This window comes from Lagopus leucura, unplaced genomic scaffold (assembly GCF_019238085.1).
Source record: "Lagopus leucura isolate 7727_CA_CO unplaced genomic scaffold, USGS_WTPT01 Super-Scaffold_100008, whole genome shotgun sequence".
NCBI classification, from domain to species: Eukaryota; Metazoa; Chordata; class Aves; order Galliformes; family Phasianidae; genus Lagopus; species Lagopus leucura.
The window spans coordinates 14,023,178-14,041,908 of NW_024962265.1; the positions used below are offsets into that span (position 1 = coordinate 14,023,178).

Here is an 18,731-nt window from a genome sequence, read left to right on the forward strand (position 1 = left end):
ACAGAATATGCAACAGAAATGCAATCTATACTTACCTTCAAAGACTGAGAGAAGTTCAGAGGTAAATTCAGGAGTACAGAACAGCAGGATTCCAAAATCTGTCATTGAGAAAAGATGAGCAGGTGTCTCCTGCTGTTTTCTTGAATTCTCAAAGCTATAAAGATGTTCCCAGTTTTATGGGGTCCTGCCTGCTTCTGAGAAGCGATCAAGTCCAGGACAGGTGCAGTAGCTGGCTTCTGTCTTTTTCCAGTATTCAGCAAATCATAGGTGACCATCCCACTCCACCTTTCTTTGGGAAACTGACCCATTTGTGAACAAAGATCATTGTCCTGTGTCCTTGTGTTCTTGGCCTTTTTATCTTCCTCCAGTCAAGTGTCTCTTTTACTGTACTGCTTAAGATTTGATCAGCTGTACAAGGCATAATTTGAACTTGTTCTGCTTAAGAAATGCTGCTGTGTGAAAATGGTAAATTTGGGGTTGATCTCAAGCTGACCCTGAGGCTCATACTGTAGGGAAATGATACCTGTACAGAACTTCCTCAGGTTCCTTCCCAAGCTGGTTGTCTGCATAGTTTCAGTAAAACAATCTGGGCAGCGCCAGCTGGGCTGGGCTCACAAGGATTCCCTTGTTCTTCTTTGACTTTGTCATCCTCACATGGTTCGAGGTCCTGAGTTCAATGTATGCTTATACATCACTGAGCTGAAGGCTCCAACACTGAGTGCTGTTACACATTAATTATACTAGATAGGCAATAGGCAAAAATATGTACTTTCTTTATGAATTTTGCAAAAATGATTTATTGTGACCAGCCCTGAACTAAGACTGGTTATAGTGCTTTAAACAGCTTTAGTAAAAATAAAGTACATCCTCCATTAACCGAGTATTTAATATAAATAGAGCAGACTATTCATTTTTCTGAGTTAACTCATTAACACTGGGAAGTTCAGGATCCTTCATAACATCACTATACCTCAGAACCAGTATTTTTTAAAAAATATGATTCTTATTAAAGTATAAATTCAGGAAGAAAGATCATCTGAGCTGAGAGAGGATAGATCCTCACATATGCGCAGGTGAGATGCTCTGTGTGTGGCTCAGCATCCCAGCTCACCAGCTGCTGGCAGGCTGCTTCTGGCAGCGGGGGTGCAGCCACGAGGACCTAAGCACATCAGGTGTGTATATGCATTACCTCTCAGACTGTCAGCAGAGCCCAGCAAATAGCTTCTGTAGTTTAGTTTCTTGCAGTAGTGAAAAAATGCTTCCAAAGCCCTGCTGTGTTTTTCTCATTTGTGTTGAATATCCTATTTCCTGTGTCCCAGATATGGCAGCTTGAAGTAGTAGCTTGCAGTTTCCAAGGATTTAACTACTTAAAGTATCCCCCATGTTCTTTGCTCAGTGGTGTGTGATCAATCAGAATTTAATGATTGGCTTTTGGAAGCAACACAGGAATCATCAGAAGGATAAGGAAGTGCTTGTTTATGTGCCTGAGGTGCAGCGAGGCACATGCAAACAGCACTAGACCTTGAACCCAAGTTCAGGATTAGGAGGAGTGGAGGGCAGCAGGCACTCAACATTGAAATTTCCTCTATGGAGAAGACCCAGTCTGTCAGGGCATGAGGAAAATGTCTTGCGTGTTGTGAGTGGATCAGATTTTCATAGTAATGTAGTTTTATAGCTGCAAAATGTGCAAGAGAAAGCTGAAAGTTCCTAAAAATGAGGCAAAAGTGAAAACTGATAAAATGTTTTGAAATTAACAATTGCAAATTTGAGGCATGGCTAGAAGAAATGTAAACAGCTTGATAGAAAGAGTAGCAGTGCTTGCAGAACAAGAACACTGGACAAAGCTTTTTTACTACTGAATCACTCAAAAATTGGCATGGTACAGTTTGCAGCTCGAATTAAGAAACCCCTGAGAGCTGTAAGAAAGCTATACTTAGAAATACTTCTATCAATATTAAAACACAAAATGTAGTGACAATCCAAACGTCAGTATGGAGTACTCTAAACAGCAGAGGAAATAAAAGTAGGGAGAAGCAGTTGTCAACCTTTCCTTGGCATCTGGAGGACCATTTCAACAGGACAGAGATTTTATTTCACCTTCTTATGAGACCGCACCAGAGGCTTCTAAACTACCCTGTTAGAAAGCAAGCAAGCTGTACTTTTGGTTCAGAAAAGGTGTGCACTGCCAGCTGACTCATTATACATCTAAATACTTCAAATCCTCTCTGGAAGAGGAAGGAATTGTCAACTTGTAAACTCAGGAAAAAAAAGTTAATAGGGCAGGCTGCATCCTGAAAGCTTGTATGCTCAGCCTGACAGGAAACTGCTAGCTAGAGACCTCAAAGCTAGTGCTGTCAGGCTTTCAAAGCTTCAGATATTCCCATTTGGTCAGATGAAAAGAATGTAAGAGCTTGGGAAGCCTCTGCTGAGTTGGCACCATGAGAGTGGGGAATTACAAGTCTGGGGACAGGCAGCCTCCTAACTGTCCGTCAGCTTGTTGGAAAATGTGCTTTGACGGTGAAACAGTGTCCCAGAAATCCCATTCCTTGGCTCTTCCCAATAAACAGAGGGGCCAGGATACTGAGACTTCTGTTTTGAGGGCTTCATTCAACTGAGCTGCAAAGAAGCAGAGGCTTCTGGAGCCTTGCTTTCCTGATTCTCTACTTGTTGTTACTCCGTTAGGTAGGCTGAAGCACCTGAAGTCTTGCCTTCTTGTTGGCTTGCCTGGGATCCAGCTGTGAGGGCACTAGGTGCACTGCAGAACCTTCCTGCTGCCTGGCTTCATCAAAATCAAATAATCTCTGCCAGATATTTCAATCCTGACAAACTGACATCTCACTGACAACATTCTGTCTGGGAATTTTCTGCTAGCTCTTCACAAAGGAGCCCGTTTCCAAGACGCTACCTTGTAACCTTAGTGTGGAAATCAATATGTCCTGATAAAGTGCAGGAAATGCATTTCCTTTTTATAATTGGATGCAAATATCCTTCTTAACATAGACATCCTGATGTATTCTGGGATGGAGCTTTCAATGCTATAACTGGACTGCAGTGCGTATATGAATACGTGGCAGCATTTCTATTTTCTATCTCATTATTCTGACATACAGTTGGGTATATCTGGGTAGGGCTGATAAGAAGGTACATTTGAGGACAAGGAGGAGATCAGCAGTCGATAGTTAGATGTCAGTAAGCATTGTATTGTACATTTCTTTTCCTGATTCATTGTGCTTCCTGATTTGTCTGCATCATTGTGAGCATGTATGCAAGAACATGGGCTCAAGTTTGAATTGTTTAAGCATTTCTATTTAGCAAACAATAATAGGGCTGAAGTGAAGAAGAGCATAAGCCTGAAACTAACACATATTTTACGTCTACGTTAATTTTTGGATTGTTAATCTGTTATGAGTAACAATAATCTCTGACTTTTGACATCACTTGAAATCCAGCAGCCTTTATCATGCTGAATGGCAACTGCAGGACACAGTTATGCACACTCATAAAGTCTGAGGATAGATGAAGTAATTAATAATCAGATTTTTATTTTTTCTGAACCAGTGGATGAAGAAGGAGTAATTAATGAGATAGGTTCTGCTTCAGGACTGACAGCCATACCCAACTCTGCATATATTTATATGGAGTTATCTGTAGAGCAAGCTCAGTAGGACAGAATAAAGAGTTTAGTTTTGCCATTCATATTGTGTGTGGATTTTTGTGAGGATGCTGAGGTAGATGATGAAGTGTTCCATCCCTGTTCCATCCTTCACAGGGAACACCACAGGGATGATCCCATCATTGTGTATCACTGTCATTCCTGTGTGCTCTTGTGCTGTTCTGCCTGGTGCTGTGTACTGGGCTGTATTTCTGCTTGAGGTAAAACCCACGAAAAATAAATCTAGAGAACTTTCTATCCTGTAATGCTCCTGCAAGAACTCCTGCATATATAACTTACATTTTAATGTGCCATATTTTCCACCTGATGTTCACGTTAAATAGAATTCACATATATTTGACTTGAAAATCCACCACTGCATTGGATAGCACACGGTGTTTGGAGGTAGCAGCCTTCTGTGCCAGGAAGCCAGGCTGAGTTGGAGCAGGAGTCTTTATAGAAATCTATTTTGTTAAAAAAATGCTTTGATATACAACGTATCTGAAGTGGATGGCCTTCTGTGGTTTGAAAATCATATGCTAGCACCCTGTGTGACATCATAGGATGTCATTTTTTCCATTACACCTACTAATGAAAGTAGGTGTATTTAGTATTTAGTTATTTTGTAATTGTTGTTACATACCTGAACATTTGTGATTTATAAAAAATATAGAATATTTAATCTAAAATATATATAAAGCATAAAAAAATTAATCTGCTATCTTCTGTTTCTGTTCTGTTTTGATTGCTGTCCATTGCTGTGATTAACAAAATGCAGCTAACTTCAGATAGTGTAATATTGAAGTGTTCCTTTCAAGGCTTATAATTGCAGAGCTGTATTCTTATACATATATATATATTGTATATATATGTATATATTATCTATATATGTAGATATGTATATATTATTTTCTTATACATATATATTGTATATATATGTATATATTATCTATATATGTAGATATGTATATATTATCTATATATGCAAGAGAGGAAAGAAATCTTTACTGCTAAGAGTTGAGAAATTATTAAAAAAAAAAAAAGCCAGATGTTGAAACCTGAATTTGAGCTCTCAGTTATGCAAGAGGAAGGTGTACATTTAGTTTCTCAAGAGCAGACAGTCTGGAAATTCTGCAATCATTTGGTAATTTAGAAAGCCTGCAGTAACAAAGAGTACATGGTGCTGAAACTTCAGAGAAGTATAAAAGTGCCTACTTCAAATTAATGCATTGGTTTCAGTGCTCTCCCAGACATTTTGCCAAGTATCATACAAACTCACCTTATTATACTGCTTTTATATCACTACACCCTCGTAAAGAAAGTTAGAATAACTCAATGGTAAACGTGCTTTCGGATTTTTAAAATCCTTATAATCTACGTTACTGAATTAGATTTTGGAACTTTGTTATCCAGTCACTTTTACATTTGCTAATTACAGCGTAGTAGTTTTAGCAGATTATTTCTTCATTCACGGAGTCGTTGCTATGATAAAGAGTCTGGAAAAGTTTGCAGCCTTGTCACTTGAATCACTCTCAAGAATGCATTGACCAAACTTTGCCTCAATGTGAGCATTTCTTGCTCTGTAAGAATCCCAAGGAAATCTGAGATATATTTATGAAGCTGGCAAATATGATACACAGGGACGATCGAAAGAGCAGTGCTCGCCACAGTAAAGGGCAGATGGGATAGTTTGGGGTGCTGGATGCCTCTATATGGATTGGCTCCACTGACACATTTACTCTGCCTAGAACTCATTGCCTGAGTTCTCACGTGGAGATATAATTTCAGATGGACTCCCAAATCCATATGTGCCCAAATCCTGCATTGATTATCAACTGTATGATACACAGTTCTTTCTATTCAACCGCCATCTATCTCTGTTTTTAAATTCACAGTTGATTTCATAGGAGAATTCTCCTGAATCCTGATCAAGATTCACAGGGCTCAAGATTTGCAAGTAGTCTTGCCCTTTGCCGAAATGTCATGCAGATGAAGGAGAAAGTTATTTGTATTCCCTTTAGGGCCATTTCTATTATCTTGTCTTCAGCACTGACAACTTGATTATGTGCATCCCAAGAATGATTAGACAATGCTGTTGCCTTTGACAGTTACAAGTAAATAAAGTGTTGCTTAAGTATTTCTTTCTTTCTCTCTCTTTCAGTTACTGTAATGGATGTATGTTAGATCCGGACTGTGGTCTCTGCTACAAACTGAATAAATCAAGTGTTGTTGAGTCCTCATGCATCCCTGTTGACAAACATTCGACGATGAAAGCCGCTTGGGGCAGGTATGTTGCTTTTCAAGATCTTCTGGTCTTATGCTGTTCTTATGGCACACGTGCAGTCAAGAACACTTTCTCTTTTAGATAGAATCTTACTCTAGGATCTTCTGAAAGAAAAAAAGAAAAGCACTGTAAATAAATGGGCAATTACATTCTAACAAACGTCCTAAATAAAAGCATTTATGCCAGTGGGTTCTGCATGTTCTGCCAGTTTTGCCATGGCAAAAGTATATCAGCAGTTAGTTAAATTAACTTTCCCCAGAGGTCTTCATTTGTTCAAGGTGGCATATTCCCTAAATACACATTTCTACCCCCTGAATTAATTTTCTTTTTAAGTACTTTGATTAAGAAACATTTTTATTATTGACTTAATGAGGAAACCTTGTTGCTGAAGAATCTAAAATGGTAAAAATCTGAAAAGTTCAAATTGCCCAAAGCATGGTTTGCAGCTACGTTTCTGTGTTCCTGTGCTTAACATGGGAACATGATGCACATTGCACTTACCATGTAAAAATGTGTGAATTCAGTGAAATGTCCCAGTGTAACTGCAGAATACCCACTGATGTGCAAAATACATCACACCTCTTTTTCTTAAGCAGCACAGATTCCTGGTGAAATCACAGCACTTCCCAAGTTTGCTGAAGTATTGACTGTTCTTAAAGAATGACTTCAAGAGATGGAATAAAGTCCTGGAATGGCTTTATCAACACTTCTAAAACCACCAGGGCTAGGCTTACACTGAAGAATGGTTCAATGGCACAAGAGAATCACTGCTGATAAGTGTGTAATTGCTGCCGATAAAACCTTCTTGCCATTCCTTATCTCTGCCACCAGCACACTATAAACATACTTGGAAAATATGCAGAAGTTTGTGTGGAGGTTTGGTGTTCTTTTGTTTGCATGTATTTCTCAGAAATTAAATCCAAACGGGTAGCAAGTCATACTGGACAGAGTTTGGAAGATATGAAGGTATCAGCGAATCGTAAAATGATTTAAAATGACTGTAAAACTGTCCTCCTTTTGATTTCAGCACTGTTAGGGTGTTATGCCTAGTGGCTCATTCCAGATGCAGAAAGAAGCCTTCATATTCTGTCAACATTCATCTCATTTATACTGTAATTTTAAGTACTATTCTTTACTTAGCAAAAGCATAAATTCCATTTATATGTTACACGGTAACATATAAATGGAAACATAAATTTGTAAGGTATAATTGGTAGATAAACTTTATTTGATAGTCTTATTATACAGCATGTGGAAATGTAGGTATCAGTAATCCTTTTACATTTGTGATTTAGTCTCACAGAGCACTCCTTGTTGTACAGCCTACTGGAGCAAATTAGACATGAAAAAAATATTTCAAGTTCAAACTGCAGAATACAGTATTTATATACTGTACAATAGTTTCATAGCACAGTGAGCCTGTTCAGAATCTTTAAATCAAAAACTCAAGTTTTAAATTTGTTATATTGATATTCATTAGAGTGAATTTCCTGCCTTAAGAAAGAAATCCAATGAAATAACTACATTTCTTTTTCCAAAGATTATGTGTGCATCCTCATGTCCAGTGTTTAATTCATTAAGTTCTAATCTTGTCTCCACCTGGTCTGCATAATCAGGAAGTTTTCTACAATCTGGTCATTCAAGCTGTAGACTGCCAGGTGCTGCCTTCTGTTACACATCCTGTGGGACTGGCATGTATCTCCCCTCCTCCTCCCACATACATCTCACATAATGGTTTGGAAGGAATAACTATAGAATTCTGGCTTCTGAGGATTCACATCATAGACTTCTTACCTCTGGTTCCTCAAATGCTGAGTCTGCTTCACAGCAAAACTAGTCCCACAGAGAGGACTGTTGTGGTGAAACCTGTATAGTTACATTTCCAGTTGTTCAGTGTGGCAGGAGCCATCTGTATCATTCTGCCATTGTAGGGAGGATGGGTGCCTAAGGGAGACCAACCGCACTAGTGAAGAAGTTACAGCTTTCACAAAGTTATGTTGTCACAGGCTAGATTTACAGCAACAAGGACTTAACAAATATATGATATTTTTACAATGAGAAACTAGTTTAATAGCTTAAAAGACAATTTTGTGAGTTGTGAATATCCTCTAAATGCATCACACACAGCCTCTTTGTAACTTGTTTTGATGGTTTAATGCCATCCAGTATTGGCTGAATGGGTTTAAGGTTCTTAAAACCTCTAGGATTAATTTTAGCCATTTTTTTTTGGCAGCAATTTTGCTTAGGGGAGAAAGAATACACAGGCTATATTATCTGGGATCTGCTGGACCTCAGTTTGTTCGGGCAGCAGTGCTGGCCATCTTCCATGATGCTTGAGCTTCAGAAAAACGGCTTCTGCTGTGCTTGCATTGATTGTGCCATGTGGTGTTTCTGCGCTGCTGTGCTCTTGTCTTCTTTATGCTTTTCTTGCTGGAAAGATGTGAGCTGCAGACATGGAGGAGTGCATACGGTCACATCACACAATGTGCGTGCAGCCACATATCTCTGCAGCCATCATAACCCCAGCAGCGCTGCCATGTGTATCTATTTGTGATGCGTAGCCTGCCAGCCAGGTGAGCGGTGCTATGAGGCACCAGGAGAGATCTTGTCATACTTCTTTTACAGCTCATCACAACCTCATGAGCTGACAGAGAAACCCCTCCTTTTTCTATGTTTATAGCTCTGCACTGCTCTTTACAGTTGATCCCAAGGTACTTTGATAACACTGACCTAACAAGCAATGTTTTGGCTGTTATCTAAAAATACAGTAATACATTTTCATTTGCAAGAGGTTTCCCCAGTGCGAGCTTTGTATACTAGACACTACTTTTTTTTTTTTTTTTTTGCTAATCATATTTATCCAGTTACAGTGTGTTCTAAATTGAGAAGTTATAGCGAAGGGAGGGGAGAGAGCAGAGATTTTGGTCTCCAGTGGTTGCCAGGAAGGCTGTTTGTGTTGCTGTGGTTGTCATAGGAACCTAGGCAGACAATTAAACCGTCCAAATGTTTTTCTAGAAGAATATAGCATTTTGGTTCCTTTTGAATATAGGGAACTTTGCAGCCAGCAGTGGCCCCAGGAGATGGAGAATGCCATGGAAATAGTGCAAGAATAATTTAGACCAAATCCAAGTCCAGCCTAAGAGCAGTGCAGGTAATGCACAATGGGTACACTTGTAAGATCATTCGCATAAGACAAAGAAAATAGATTGTTTTTGTTATTAATCAGTTGCATAAGCCTGACTCTAATACTGGGAAAACACGCAGAAGAGCATCTTGTCTATCATGCTGGCACAGCCAGTGCCTCGCAGCCCACGGTGTTGCTGAACTGGCTAACAAACAGCAGCTGGCATGCAAACCACGCTGCCTCCAGCTCTGCCCAGGGACAAGTAAAAGATGGCTTCAAGACAGCAAGTGAGTGTTCTTAAATTATTCATTTTGTTACAAAAGAAGAAGAGCAGTGTCTTCTCTTGCAGTGCATTATGAGAGTTCTCTGTTGGAATTCTGTTTTCCAAGGCCTGTGAAAGTTTTGTAGCTGGCAGTTCTATTCTCTTCATGAACACGGAATTATAAAATCCCCACAAAGCTGATAAAAAACGCTATCTCGGTTCTACAGATGGGAATGCAGTGGGAAAATTCCAATACGCAGCTTGGGTGGCATTGGGCAGAGTCAGTTTTTGGTCAGTGCTGAATGTGGAGGCAGCTGCTTTCAATTCTGCACTTCTGTAGTGTAACTGAAAACCCACTCCTTCCCCACAACTGCAGTTTCTACCCCAGTGCTCTCAGAAACCTTGAAATATCTCTCCATGTAATTACAATAACCCTGAAGGCCAGCCAACAGTACTCTAGAAAAAACTTTAAATTGCATTAGTAATCTTACAGTTGAACGAATAACTGTGGAAGGAAAGGAGGTACTAATAGTGCCTTGATGTGACATTAACCCTGATATGGGAATATTGTAGGTCCCCAGCAGGCCCACCCCTGTGAGCTAAATGGCTCTCATGAGCAACTCTGAGCAATCTCCTTCTGGGGAGAAAGATGCTGATTTTATACAGTAGACAATAATGAAGAAATAATAGCATCATTGCAGATCAGAGGCAAGTCTAGAAGCCATCCTGTCCACAGAATTAGCTGGCAGGTCTCCACAATCCCCCAAGGAGGAGGACTGGTAGCAGAAATCTATAAAGGAGAAGAGCTAAGTGATTTGCTTTCTTCTGCCATTTTTAACTTCATCAAGGAACATCTTTTTTGTCACAGGAGTTTAATGGCTGATGGAGAATTGTGGGATCACAGAACATTGTGAGTTGGTAGTGACCCACGAGGATTGTTGAGTCCAGCTCCTGGCTCCACACAGCACCACCCAAAAATCAAATCGTATTTCTGACAGCACCGAACTCTTGCTGGATGAACTCCAGCAACTCGGGACCGTGCCCTGGGCAGCCCGTTCCGCGCCCACCGCCCCCTGATGCAGAGCCTTTCCCGAGCCCCTTTTCCCGCCCCTCCCCTGACGCAGCTCCATGCCGTTCCCTCGGGCCCTGTCGCTGTCACACAGAGCAGAGCTCAGCGCTGCCCCTCCGCTCCCTGTGAGGAGCTGCAGCCGCCATCAGGCCTCTCCTCAGCTCCTCTGCTCTGGGCTGAGCAAACACGGGGCTGAGCTTCTCCTCACACTCTAGATCCTTCCTCATCTTTGTTGCTGTCTTTTGGATGCCTTCTAATAGTTTTATGTCCTTAAAGTGTGCTGCCCAAAACTGCTCCCAGTGCTGAAGGTGAGGCAGTACCAGAGCAGGACAGTCCCTTCCCTTCATGGAATAGCAGTGCTGTAAACTGCAGTAAACTGGTTTTATTCAACAAACGTGGCTGCAATTACTTCTAGATTTAGACTTCCAGCAGCCCAATAGAGCATTCACAGAATATTCCTAACTTGAAGTTAGTGTAAAAGTTTACATGCTTAGAAGGCAGAGAAGCAGACAAGTATGTAATCTCAAAAGATTAAAAAAAAAAAACCCAAACATACACCATTGTTATTTATGCGTGGGAAGCCAGCAAACCTTCTTGTGAATGTAAAGCAGCATTCCACTCTCCAAGGGCATTTGGTACGAAGGTGGAAGGAAGCAGAGCTCCCCTTTTGCAAAGTCATTTGCTGTCTGATGGCTGCTGCTCTCTTGAGCACTTCCTCTCAGGTAGAAAGTGTGCCTGCAGATGCTGCATGTCACTGTGCCTGGTGCTTGTGTCCATCAGAGTTTGTGTTACTGTAGCTTAAAGTTCTGGACAAAGTTGGGTTTAAATCATGCATTATAGATTCATCAGCCACTGCACTCCCTCTCCCAGTTGCATGAGAATTCCCACCACAGGAATCTGCCTTGCGGCCTCAGCATCCAAGCTTGGATGCTAAATAGATTCCAGCATTTACAAAAAATGAGAAGTTTGTTAGCTGGGTTCTCAGACAATGGCCTGATTTGTGTCCAGTGGGGGATGTGCCGGTGTCTGTCACAGCCTTGTAAGTATTCCAGAGAATTTTAAATCCACACTGTGCTTCCTGTTGTCTAATCCATAGCAGATGAAGCTGTTAGAAGTTACTAGAATACTTTTTTTTTGGTAGAGACATTAGTTTTTTTCTAGAAATGTTGGGTTCTGTTTGCTGCTTATACGTAGAGCCATGAATTCCTTATGTTTGTCTTGCAAGTCACTCTCTTTGAAGATGCTGTTGCAGTGCCAAGTACATGTGTAAAAGTTGCTGTGACTGCTTTATTAATACAAATAAATGTGTGTGTCCTCCAGTCATTGGAGCCTGAGAACCTGTTGTCAGTGCATGGCAGGACACAGAGATACAAAGCCTGCCCTGTGCCCACCGGCTGGCACCAGCCTGCACTCCAAGAATGAAGAACTCCTCTGTCCGTATGTCCACATGTCATATGTCCATTACTTGTTCCGAGATGTAGGAAGAATTTTATTACTGAAATCATTATCTGGAATCTTTCTACAAGGATTCTATGGAAAAGTGTTACTAAATTCACCAATTAGAAGATAAACTAGTATTTCTTTTATTAAGTATTCTGATTGATAAAGATGATGTGTAGAATTGTCTCACATTTGTGATGCAGAAGTGTAGCAGGGAGAATAAATGTATTTTGCAAACTGGCTAGATGTACAGAATATTTACATCTGTGCATATGTAAGCATCACTTAGAAGAGTTGCTGTTATTCATAGCAAAATCTCTTTCTAAACTATGCTAATTGTTTACTGAATTGGAATATTTATGACTACACTGAGAACCATAACACAGAATCTCCCCTCTCCCTCCAGTTATCATTTAGGAAGGAGAAACAGAATGTTTGCAGTTTCAACAATTTAATTCTGATTACATTCACCACTTGCCCATGAGGATGGAAACCTGGGCCAGCAGGGAGCTCACAGTGCTCCTTGTCCTCTTTGATTAGGAGGACATCCTTCAGTGTAATAACGTCTAATATAAGGTAGAGAAGGTGTGTGGAAACAGGAATGAATGAGAGCTCTGAAACTGATTACAGTCTTTGTCAGCGTAAAATCTAAGAACTGGGTCTTTCCTGAGAGGTGGATATTAGCATAATCACCGGGTTATATGGCACGCAGAGGTGTGATTCTTGAGAGAGGGGAGGTGGAGGACAAAATTCAGAAACCCCGTGTTCATATTTTAATGCTGATGGGTAAGGGCAAGTGGGAAGAACAGAAGGACAGAGTGATGCGGAGTATTGTGTCAGCCACAGATGAAGCCTGTGCTCTTGGCGACGCAGAAGTAAGTAGCAAAATGAATGCAGTTTTAATGTTCTGATCCTTTCAGCCACTCTTTCCTCTCAAATCCTTGAGACGTCATGTATTTTAGATCTCTTAAAATGGGGTTACTATGTGGTGGGACTGATAACTTTAATCAGATCTCTTTACACTTTTAAAAAGATGGTACTTAATTTGTGGTACTTTAATTTTTGGAGGTGCAATTTTGTTGAAACTGTAATAGAAGATGGAGTCTCTTGATTCTTTTTAATATGCAGGGTGGATTTTATGATTTCTGACTGAATCTAATGCCTGAACAATTAATGTTCTTTACGTATTGTGTCTGTATCTTAGGCCTCAGATAATAAGCAGAGCAACATGGTAATCTGAACTGAAACTGTTTTTGTTCCTTTAGAGTAATTAGTTGGGAATTACTATTTTATTAGAGCAATATGTATTGGAGCTATATTACTATGGTTCTAACTCATCACATCTACTCAACCAATGGCAAATTCTGGATGAAAGGAGGACAAAACATATGCCTAGTCAGTTTTGTTGTGAATATGTTCAGATCCTGGAAATGTTTAGTTTATATACTGAAGACAATGTATTTATTGGAGACATCCAGCACAAAGTAGGATTTATAAGCAGATCTGCTTAGTTTGAAATGTCATTTGTACATCTGTTCTCATCTCTGGAATTGAACCCCACTTCCAGATCTTAGTCTGCATTACTATTCATAAAGGCATTCTGAAGGAGAATAATGAAGAGACAGATCCTGACATCTGTTTGGGATAGTTGCTGTAAGAGCTACTTCAAATGGTACAGCACTGAGGTAACTGGAATAGAAGAGTAAAGGTGGCCCTTGAGCTAAAGCATTCCCAGGTGCTGTCTGATGTCATTACAAAATGTGTTACAGTGATTTCAATGGAGAAATGTTAACTGGGATGGGACTAGAGGAAAATAATCGTTTCCCACTTAAAAAGCTTCTGGTTCACAAAGGAGGTAGCTAGGAAAGGAAAGAAAAAGAATGCCGACATAAATGAGAGAATTGCCTGTCTCTTGTCAAGGTGCTTAGAGTGGGTGGACAACTCCTGCAGCTGCTTTCTCACTCTTACAAAATGTGCATCGCAGAAAAGTCTTTCATTACCCGTAGAGGTCTGCTGCTAATTAGCTTCTGCAGCTGCTCGTCTTTTTAGGGACAGATGGGAAAGCCTCTGCCTCTCCCTCCCGCCTCTCCTGGGAGCACTGTGGAGCTGCTGCTGGGAGCGGGCTGGGAATTTCCCCATTCCCTGGGAGCCGGTGCAACAGGGATTGCTTCCTGTTCTGGAGCCCGTGCATTTTGATTTCTGAGAAAGGAGAAGGGACAGTAAAGGCTTTTCATGTATAATTCACTACTGATTCTGAATTTCAGATTTAAATAAAAATCCTCGTTGAAAACTGCCTCAGCAGATTTTTTAGGTTCTTACACTTTCAAAAGAATTAATAAATTGAAATTTCCCTTCCTGTTCCCATTCTCTTAAAAAGTCTTCTAAAGATGGATGTTCCTGGGGATTTGTATTGATAAAGGACGTTCAGCAGAGTCAAACCCAGTTCTACTTGCAGAAGTTTGTACCTTTACCAGCATCTATAGCCCGTATTTTCACAGAATCACAGAATCACAGAATTGTTGGGGTTGGAAGGGACCTCCAGAGATCATCGAGTCCAACCCCCCTGCCAAAGTAGGTTCCCTACACATCAAGTGGGTTGCATCATTACCCACTTTCTTTTCCATAACAAGTAATTATTCAGTAACGGTGTCATTTAATAAAGTGAAGTAGTGATATCTTCCCTTCCTAAAAGGATTAAAGCTTTTTCAGAGTATTTTTGTTTGTCTGTTTATGTTTCCTTCTGGAGAGAAAATAAATTAGCACATTTCTGCATTAGAACTGTGGAGTAATTCTGTATGATTAATGAGTTTTAATTTGTATGAATTATTGTGTGCACTGTCTGCATGTGTGGTCCATTTCCTTGAGGACGGAGACAATAACATCAGTCCTTCAGCAGTACAAGACGAGCTAGAATTATTGATTCATTTCCTTTAAAGCCATGACCTTATTTTAACCCAACGTTCCTGTTAATACAGCTCAGAAGTGGGCAGCCTGTGAGGGATGGGGTGTGCTGCTGAACTGTGGCACATGGGGCACTTCTGGCATGTGGGTCGTATGGACTTTTTTCTCTGTGGTTTAGTGAGAACTGCTGATGATAGGCAGACAGTTGGACGGGATGATCTTGTAGGTCTTTTCCAACCTTGGTGATGCTATGATTCTGTGATTTCTCTGCCGCCTGTGGTTCCGTTTGAGTATTTAGTTCTTAAAACCTGGGCTTCAGGTGATGCATATTCCCATTTAGCACATTTTCTTGGTAAAGTAACTGTTTTAAAAAGCACACTACGTTGTCCAAGATTCCGTGCTTTGAGTTTCCTGTAATAATGAAAGCCTTGGTATGTGACGTTTACTAATATCATAAGCTGGAGATAATGTAACCTGTCATCATTTCTGTATTTTATAAAATGCCCTGCGTTTGCCATAGGTGTTGTGCCTGCGCTCACAGGTCAAAGCAGAGTGATGCTGTATGCTGAGCGATTGCTCTCACAAATCTAGTGTGAAATAATTGCTCTTTATAAGCGGTCTTCGGACATTTTAAAAATCTCTTTGGGGCTCCATTTGCAGTCCCCAAATTAATGATTTCCAGAGCATTTACCAGGACTGAAAGCTGAGGAATTGTTCTTAATCATAGAATTACTCAGGCTGGGAAAGACCTTAAAGATCATCGGGTCCAACCACATACCACATACAACCTAACCATACTACCCTAACAACCCTCCTCTAAGTCATGTCCCCAAGCACCACATCCAAATGGTTTTTAAACACATCCAGGGATGACGACTCAACCACCTCCCTGGGGAGCTCAACAACCCTTTCTGTAAAGAAATGTTTCCTGATATCCACACTAAAATGACCCTGGCACAACTTAAGGCCATTTCCCCTTGTTCTGTCACCAGTGAGAAGAGACCAACCCCGCTCTCGCTGTAAGCACCTTTCAGGTAGTTGAAGAGAGCAGTAAGGTCTCCCCTCAGCCTCCTTTTCCCCAGAATAAACAGCCCCAGTTCCTTCAGTTCTCCTTAGAGTTCTATCAATTTCATGGACACCCTCCCCATAGCCTCTGAGGAAGGGATGTGCTGATGCTTTTACCTTCTGAAGCTGCATTTTCTCTTTAGGGCAAAGACATTGCCACCTACTGGAATCAGGGAAAAGCTTGTTCCACGATGTATTTTAGAAAATGATCCACAAGTCTCAGATTTAGATGGATTTTGATTGTAATGGCAGACATTGCTGCTGATGGTAGCTAAATTGTAATACCTGTATCTAATTTACAGTTACAGAAATTGAGTGTAACAGCTCTGTACTGTGGCTGGAAGTTGGATAAACTGGAACAATTAACATAAAATATATCTGTGTATATATCAATAGCTAGAAATGAAATAGAGAGGGAAGGTGCTAAAAAGGCATGCGCATACAGACAGTACTGATAACGTGCTTTGCGCTCTTTGTTCTCACTGTTCTTCAAATCAAATTCAACAAAAGAGCAAACTCAGAAGAGTGTTTTTACCCATCAGCTTTCCTTTGGATTTCAGCAAAACTTCAGACAGACAAAATTTTGTTCTCTCTTAACTTCCAGCTGAAACATGAATGTGAGTCTGAGGTTCTACGAGCCGTATGGAAAACCATTTTCTGCACAGGGTCACTTCTGCAGGCTGTAAGATGCAGCGACAGCTGGGCAGTTCAGGCAGGATGAAGTGGTGTTGGGATTGCAGCGGTGTGCCTGCAGCAGCAGGGCTGGCACAGGGCCACCCACCTGGCACTTGTGCTGCAGTTCACCTGGCTGGGACTTCAGGACTGAAACTTTGAAAGTATTTCATTTGGATTAAGAATTGAATCTGTAACACTTGCCATTCCATGCCACGTCTGTAGCTCAGCATTTCCCATCTGTGGGCTCAGAGTAGGATTTTTTTTGTATTATATTTAATTACATGCTATTCTCTACAAACTTGGTGACTGATCAGAAACAATAGAATTATTTCTGTGTTTTTTTGTTTTGTTTTGTTTTGTTTTGTTTTGATTGCTTAATGGAATGTTTGGAAGCATATGGAAAAACAAAATGATAACACTGCAATAGAACCTGTTTCATTTGGAGGTGAGTTTGCAGTCAATACCTCTGCTAAGTCACCATCACCCTAAGTTACATCAGCGTCCTGGCTTCCTGTGTCTTTGGTCTTAGCATTACCTTTGGCAACTCTAACTGAAGTGGTGCCTTTCAGATGTTGCTGACGTTTGGGCAGTGTGTGAACAGCACAGTGCATAAGAGTGAAAGTTACTTCTAAGTGTGAGTAAGACCAAGAAGTATGGATAGAATTTGTCTTACTCAACTTCTGATGTCAAAGGTATCAGCCTCCATCTCTCTTGTAGTTCCTTGGCTAATGGAGTAAAAGATGCTGGTCCATATGGTTCCTTCTTTGCAGCTGACTTAGCCTGTATTTTATAGAATAGACTGTTCCATCATGCCAGCAATTCTTGCACGTTATTCTGTTAATATTTTGAAGGGAAAGTTTTAAGAGGATATTCACATCGCTTTTGATATTTTTATTAAAATTAAATTATAACCTTTGTGAACAGAGATCAAAAACCCGTCTTCTCTCCCTCCTCTCTTCTAAAATCTGGGCTGTGCCCTGCTCTCAGCACTTGCAGCGCAGATTGCTGAGGCAGCCTGTCTTCATAGGAAGTAAGAAAGAGGGGCTGCTGGCTGCCTTCAGGGTCTGCTGGCTGCCATTGAGGGAAACTAATGCTTCTGCAACAAATACACAGCTGGTTCATATTTGCCTTGTAACCAGGAGGACTTTAAAATGCTAATTATTTAGTTAATTAAATGTAAAATCAGATTAAAAAAATAATCAGATGAGATTAAACATTGCGTAGAGATTTACTTGATAGTGAATTTGCATGCAATTCTAAAATGCTAAATTTGACATCCTTATCCACAGACCAATTTATTTCCACAATTTAATTATTAAATATTAATGGTGCAAAGTGATACAATTGGAAAGACTAAATGCTTTAACTTCTGGAAGCAGAAATCAGGAATTATTGAGCTCTTTGACCCAATTTCTATCAGTAATTCCATGTGGAGCTTTTTCCATATTCCCTCCACTTCCAAAAACATATAAGACCAGTACATATGGGCTCCAGACTGCCTCCACACCTTTCTGCTCTTCTAGTGCACGGACAGCTTTGTGCTTCTGTTATTAATGCTAAAAATTGTGTCTAGTCAATGATTGTTATGTCTAAAATTTGTGAAATACCAGCAACAAAGTATCTGGGTTCCGCACTGTGGTCGTAAGAACCCCATCCAGCAGTACACACCTGGGGAAGAGTGGCTGGAAAGATGCTCAGCAGAATTGGATCTGGGAGTGCTGGTTGGCAGCTGGCTGAATGAGAGCCACCATTGTGGCCAGGCGGCCAAAGAGGCCAACAGCGTGCTGAGCTGCATCAGAAGCAGTGCGGCAGCAGGACTGGGGAGGTGACTGTTCCTTGTGTGGTGCACTGGTGAGGCTGCAGCTTGAGTGCTGGGTTCAGTTCAGGGCCCCTCACTACAAGAAGTATGTAGAGTTGCTCAAGCTGATGTAACTAGAAAACGAGAGTTTTGAGGAGCAGCTGGAGGAGTTGGAGTTGTTTAGTCTGGAGAAAAGGTGGCTGAGGGGAGATTTCATGGCTTTCTACAACCACCTGAAGGGAGGTTATAGTGAGGTGGGTGTCAAATAGGACATGAGGAAACAGTCTCAACTTACACCAAGGGAGAATTAGGATGAATTTCTTAATGGAGAGGATGGTCCAGCATTGGAACAGGCTGCACAGGGAAGTTGGTATCCCCATAGAATCATAGAATCATAGAATCATAGAATCACCAAGGTTGGAAAAGACCTAAAAGATCATCCAGCCCAACCGTTCACCTAT

The 18,731-nt window shown here is 40.8% G+C and overlaps 1 protein-coding gene across 1 annotated transcript in view; it reads left to right on the forward strand.

Annotated features, from left to right (window-relative positions):
- Nucleotides 1-18,731, forward strand: part of SLC2A13 (solute carrier family 2 member 13) — a 135,685-nt gene that overhangs the window by 103,731 nt on the left and 13,223 nt on the right. The window contains exon 7 of the mRNA XM_042872662.1: nt 5,814-5,939. Within this exon, the coding sequence (XP_042728596.1) occupies nt 5,814-5,939 (126 nt within the window). The remainder of the gene's footprint in view (nt 1-5,813; nt 5,940-18,731) is intronic.